General features: G+C 34.9%; 1 protein-coding gene across 1 annotated transcript; it reads right to left on the bottom strand.

Moving 5' to 3' along the window:
- Positions 1-316: 316 nt before the first annotated feature.
- On the bottom strand, positions 317-4,801 carry LOC108225105 (actin-interacting protein 1-2). The gene is made up of 6 exons (XM_017399918.2): positions 4,371-4,801; positions 3,158-3,319; positions 2,486-2,672; positions 1,778-2,197; positions 1,124-1,531; positions 317-733 (listed from the first exon to the last, which is right to left on the bottom strand). Exons 1-6 carry the CDS (start codon positions 4,760-4,762, stop codon positions 476-478), a joined length of 1,827 nt encoding a protein of 608 aa, XP_017255407.1. The 5' UTR covers positions 4,763-4,801; the 3' UTR covers positions 317-475.
- Between the last annotated feature and the right edge of the window lie 1,972 nt (positions 4,802-6,773).

Genomic DNA, 6,773 nt, shown 5'->3' with positions numbered 1-6,773 from the left:
AGTAATACAGTTCCATTGTAAAAAGAGTACCCTGAGAAACATTAAAAGTCGAAACCTCAAATACAAACTGTACCAAATGTAGATTTTATTTGGTTCTTTTGTATTGTAAAAGCACTAACAGAAAGTTGCAGAGAATGCGGGCTTCCAGTTTAATCTTCCAGCTTACGAGTCTTTGAGCCTGACATGGTACGCCTCTAAATCATACTAGGGAATCTCGTCTACAATGCTTAATACTGAATAAAGCTTCGAGCTGCCTACAACAAGCTAATAACAGTTCAATAATTATCAACTACAATGCATTTCTGCCAAAAAAAAAAAAAAAAAAGATACTAATCTAACCACTCACATAAAGAACCTTAGAGATCAACTTACAATTTATGGAGTGCATTATCCCTGTTCACTTTATGAAAACTAACACTTCGGAGAAAGAAAAGATGTATATAAACAGAGCGAACTTTATGATATTGATACATCTTTATTCTTGGGCTAGGGTCCATATACGAACACAGCCATCCTCACCAGAACTTATTACACTGTTTTCTTCAGTAAAAGCCAGTCCATAAACACCACCTAGGTGAGCTCCTTTGATAGTTATCCGACTTGATGCTGGTTTGCCTATTTCATATATGATGACACATGTATCAAGTGATCCAGTAGCAACCATAGTGCTATCATGGGACCATGACAGACAATTTACGCGTGCAGCATGATATAACATGTTTTTCAGCTTCACCTGCAAGAAATTATAGAAGTGAATTGGGAAGGCTTCTCAGATGATAATAATATCTAAAATGAGCAAAGTAGAACTACATAGTATAATGTATTTTCTTCCATTGATGTGTGCATAATGTACAATTTGATAATTGTACATCATCTTTCCAAATGAATTTGAACTTTGATATTAAAACTAGTTTAGCTGAAAAGTCATGGACTTGCAAAGATCGATCTCTGTGGTCCTGTGAAGCCCAGTCCCTGAAACTTGCTTGATAAAAATTTCCCCGACCATCATGTCCCTCTAATAAACACCTAAAGTACATACATGAGTGTCTGTATGCTTCTGTGCACATTCATCGGTTCCATATTGAAGGTTTAATTGAATTAAACGATAGGTTATGAGATATACCTCTCTGGAAGCACGATCCCAAACAACAGCTTCTCGATTTACATCTCCAGAGGCAATCATGGAAACATCTGGAGAATAACGAACTACAGTAATAGCACCCCGATGTTTTTCGAGGACTGCCTCTTCTTTGAAACTATTACCTGAGATAGAATATATGTGCAATTTACCATCCTCACCACCCACGACGGCTTCACTTCCATCAGGAGAAATTGTACATGCAGTCGCAGAAAACCCAAGGTCAACTGTTGACAACACTTTCGTACCCTCAAGGAGGACAACCCCAGTAGCAATTGCAACCAAGACTAGTTTAGGAGAGAGCATAGCAAAGCTCAAGTCCTGAGGTTGACTGCCAATATCAACACATTCTGCCTCCCCACATTGATCTCCATCTAGGGGGGTTCTCCAAACCTGGATAATGAGTTCACAATGATAAGAAACTGTTAAGAAACTAATAAGGGCATAATGTAAAGTGTCTGGTATGCATTTTTCAATCTTTTTAACAAGGGTACATGAAATCTATTAACAGAATTTTGCAGTCTAATACTTGCTGCATCAACAGAATGCAACCTTGTCATATTTGATTTTAAGACTACAGGAACGAGAATTGAGAAATAAATTAAGCATGGACTTGCATCTAATCTGAAAATGAATTACCTTATTGTCATATCCAGATGTAACAAGCTCTTCATCGACAGCAGCAAAACATTTGATTTTATCAGTTACCTTCCGGTCCAGTTTACCAGCATATCCTATGCCTTTAGTCCATTTAACTATAAGACCATCATAGCTGCATGACAATATGAGATTTTGCTTTTTAAGCACTACAACAGAATTTACATTCTTCATGTGTCCAGAAAGAATTACTGGGGATTCATCAAGATCAGTTGCTGAAAAAATAGATATTGTGCCACCAAGAGAGACAGTGACGAGATAATTATTATGCCAAAGGCACCCAACGAGCATATCTTCAAAACTTCCAGAGCCTGGAGAAGTCAATGTCTTAGCCAACTCTCCATGACCATCCTCAGATATTGTCCATACTTTTGCAGTCTTGTCAGCAGACGCAGTTATCAGCTAAACGTCATACACAATAAAAGTAATTTGGATAAGAGGGTAGAGAAAAGGCTAACAAATAGGTTGCGCTATCATATTTAGTAGTGAAACCTAAAGCTTGACGTTGATTCCCCATGAACATTATAAGGATGCTATAAGAACGTCCGCAGGCAAAACAATATGAATATGTAGGAAACAAAATGGAAAAACGCTGAGGTTGGTTTCAACAATTTGCATGAAAATTATTCTTAGGCGTCAAATTGAAACAGTGGCTATATATGATAAGTAATATATCAACACAAGGCTTACTTGTTTACTGTCAGGACTCCAGCTAACAGCATATATGCTACCTTTGTGGCAATCTTCCGCTGACAGCTCCCCAATTTTATCTGCAGTTTTTGCATCATATAAGATACCCTTTTTGTCAGAGCTCACAGTGACAAATTTGGTGCCATCCGGAGAAAACCTCACACAATTGACATAATTTGTGTGATCCCTGTAAAATAATTGAAGGTCATAATTGTCAGTGATTTTCCGTACTTATATGAAGTGAATAAAAAATCAATACTCATTATAGAGCATTATTGGGTCCATCAGAGTCATAATATACTACGAAGTAGCATATGAAGGTGCTAAACATGAAGATGTGCTGGGGCTAGAGCCTAGAAGCAGAGATCTTATATTGATCCAGTGTCCCGTCTTATGTTCAGTTTATCTAAAAGATTGAGACACGCTATGTACATAATATTTACCCCTTGAATCAAGAGTTCTTCGAAGCATTGCAAGGGAAAAGAATGTGGCCGCATGCAGGAGCATAGAACAGACAGATAAAAACGGAAATCCAAAATTTAGCATGTATGACAAAGTTGAACCCTTATTATAAGGCGAAAATAATAATAATCCTCTAATGCAGCATATTACATATTCATGAACTATTTGAAAGAGGATCACTAAGGCATTAATCATACAACCAAAACATACCTGTGAGAGAGCTTGAATTTAAATGGTGGTCCTTCATAGAAATTCACTAAAAAGTCCTCCCCACATGTGACAATTCGAAATGGTCTTGTTGGCTTGAATGCACAACTTAAAACTCTCCTTGAGTGTCCATCAAAGTCTCCAACAGTGGACCCAGAGTCCCACCTGCTCGAGACAGTTTAGCATATCAGATAAATAATATGATAAAAGATAGATATTTTTTTATGACAGACAACCGTTGATACGATATGAATAAAAGCAAACTAAAATCAGTTAATAGAAATCACAGATCAGAAATCAACTGTTATCAGAAAAAGAAGCACTTGACCAAAGCCTGCTCCAAAAGCAGAATACACTCAGTATGCTTGATTTGGAATGGTTTATCGGAAGAGAAGCACTCAAATGCAAAATCTTTGGAAATATATTGTCTAAATCACTAACCAGATAGAATTTAACATGGAGCAGTCTACCTCAAACCAATGGAGCATGTATATATACAGCAATTTCACAAATTTCTTATATCCAAATTAATGTGAGCACAATTGCAATACAACTCCCCATTCCCAAATATGAAATCTTTAAACTATTAAGATAAACTTCAGAGATTGCAAGCCCAGATGAAACTTCATACAAACTTCCTCATCACTTATCACACACAAATTGCGAGCCAACTCCCCTAAATTATACTATGATTAATCACGAGCCAAAAAAATTTAAAAAAAATTCTCCCTAGCATTATAATCAAGTTATCTAGATTTACCCTTATTAACAATAAGGATTCAGGACTAGCCATTAAATACCTCAAAAACTACATATTTACACACAAAACACAAATGTCAAGAAATATGCAAACATATACACAAAGGCGGAATAAATGCCTAATCTAAGCAGGAAAAATTACTGAATTTTTTTTGTAGCTTAAATCTCATTTCATCCTTAAAAACCAAAGCATATTTCACGAATTCTAAATAATTAACAAAATATTCATCGTTCTAAATCCTGATTCCGCCACTGCAAACACAGAGATACGAAAAACGCCTAATCTAAGCCGGAAAAATTAGTGAATTTATGTAGCTTAAATCTCATTTCATCCTTAAAAACCAAAATTGATTTCACTAATTCTAAATAATCAACAAAATATTCATCATTCAAAATCCTGATCCCGCCACTGCTCACACAGGAACACGAAAACGAAGCAAAACGAAGAATGACCCACATAAAAGCCCTTACAAACGCCTTCCCCTTGCAATCCCCGGACGCCACAATCCTCAAGCCATCAGCCGACCACATCAAATCATCAACTCTCCCCGTCAAAACCCTGAACTCATTCTTCAACACATGATCATTATACCTCCCCCAGATCCTCACCGTCCCCGACGCGTCCGCCGACGCCACCCACTCCCCGTTGGGCGAAAACCTCGCAACTGTCGTGGGATAGCCATGATCTGTGTACACATCAATGTCCAGTGGCTTGTCCAGCTGGCGTATTATTATGGACCTGCCATTGCAGTAGAGTATTGCATTGGTTTTTGGGTCCGCTGAGATGAGGATTCCTCGTCCGCGTTCCGTTGAAGGGATGCATGCATAGGTTTCGACAAGCTTTGCCATGGTTTTTAATGTGTTTGGGTTGAGTTTGGGTGAGTTTGTTTTATGGGAATGCAGGCCTCCTCCGACTTTTTCGTGCGATAAGGAGTGGGAGCCATGTATACATTGCGTCTCCGCTAAATTTTTCATTAAAATAAACTGTGCTACGGAACGTATATATTCGGGGTCGAGTCCGGTCGAGTCGAGTTGATTATTATTATTATTATTACACGCTTATATAATTCATAATTTATTATTCAAATTTTAATATATATCATTTTATTAATATTTTAATATTAATGAGTTGAATTTATATTATATTAATAGATTAGAGTTAGAAAACGTGACGTAATGGTTGGTGTTTGTATTGAAATAGAACACGTTAAAGTAAAAAAAGTTATAAAAAGATATTAAAAATTGGATATTTATAATTTTATCTTAAACATCATTATAATTTTTTTTATAGAATATTATATGATAATGTATTGTCATAGTAGATTAGAGTTAGAAAGGGTTACTTTTTTCTGTATTAGACGATGAACTAAAAAAAATTGTTGTATTTAAGTTAAGAATGTTTGACCTCAATTTATAGGGATTTATTGATTATCTCTAAAATGCAGATATGTTTAATATAGAAAAAATTGAATTATCAAATGTAATTTATGTTTTCGGTGTACACACTTCTCAAAAATATGCACAGAGTCCTAAAAGACCAAATATTCATAAAGCGAGATGACCAAAGACCAAATATTCATAAAGCGAGATGATCAAATATTAATTATAGAGCTTTATTCAAAGAAAAAAAATAATAATTATAGAGCTATTAAGGAAAAAACCAAGCCAACTTATTATTTTTTTGCCGAAAAACCTGTAAACTCTTTTTTCTCTAACAATCTAAATAACCTTTACTAAATTTATAAAAAAAAAACATAATAGAGTTATCATGTTCAAATGGACAAACCATGATATTTCAATCAATATCTTTATATGTCAACATGATTAAAATTAATCAAAAATTGGTAAAAAAAAATGTTGATTTTTTTATACTTTAGCTGCAAGATCGAATATAAGTATGTACAACTTGTTGATTTTGTTACAAATATTTGTTTGTGATATTTGGCAAGGAATAATTAAGTAGCTTATAACTTGACAAATTACAATAATTCCAATTAATACAATAAAAAAAAAGAATATAGTATTGCTTTTATCAAAAATCGGCTTAGCACATCATCATTTCGTTTGAAATACTTTCTTTTAAAATAACAAAATTAGCACGCATTTTATTTTTAACAAGAATAGATATACATAGGACTGAGCAAAACCGAAGCGAAACCGAAAAACCGGTCCGAACCGAATAATTTCGGTCCGGTTCGGTCCTAATTTTCTGAAGGTTCGGTCCGGACCGAAATAAAATACGGTCCGGTCCGTTCCCCATCGAAAAATTTGGTAACTGGACCGAATGGACCAAACTTATATACATAATATAAAAAATATATTCATTTTATATATTTAATAACAATATAACATATTATAGTTATACATTTATTCAATCTGGCCTACATGAGTGATGGCTGATGAGTCCATGAGAAATGAGCAGCAAAGCAGACAAGCCACAAGAAGCTTTCCTGACTATTTGTTTAATTTTTTGAAAAAACTTCGGTTTTGGCGGACTGGACCGAACCGATCGAATTATTTCGGTTCGGTTCCGATTCGGTCCTTATGTAAACTTCTGTCCGGTCCAGAAAATTTTAAAAGTTCGACGGACCGAACCGACCGAATGCAGCCTTAAATATACATGTGAATGATGGAAGACAAAGACTTAAGCTAACACTCTAATGAAATTTGTGATCAAATATTAATCATCGATCTAGATGATACCGAAATATTATAATAACAAATAATTGTTACTTATATATGTGTGTGTTTGTGTACTCAGCGTCACTTTGATAAAGATTATGAAAATGGTGGAATCTTCTCTACTAGGGTTTATAAAATTAAGAAAATATTTGAATTATTAAATGATAAATTATTATTA

The sequence above is a fragment of the Daucus carota genome, chromosome 6 (assembly GCF_001625215.2).
Source record: "Daucus carota subsp. sativus chromosome 6, DH1 v3.0, whole genome shotgun sequence".
In the NCBI taxonomy this organism is placed as follows: domain Eukaryota; kingdom Viridiplantae; phylum Streptophyta; class Magnoliopsida; order Apiales; family Apiaceae; genus Daucus; species Daucus carota.
The sequence above is the reverse complement of the archived record's forward strand: the minus strand, read 5'-3'. Positions and strand labels throughout refer to the sequence as shown.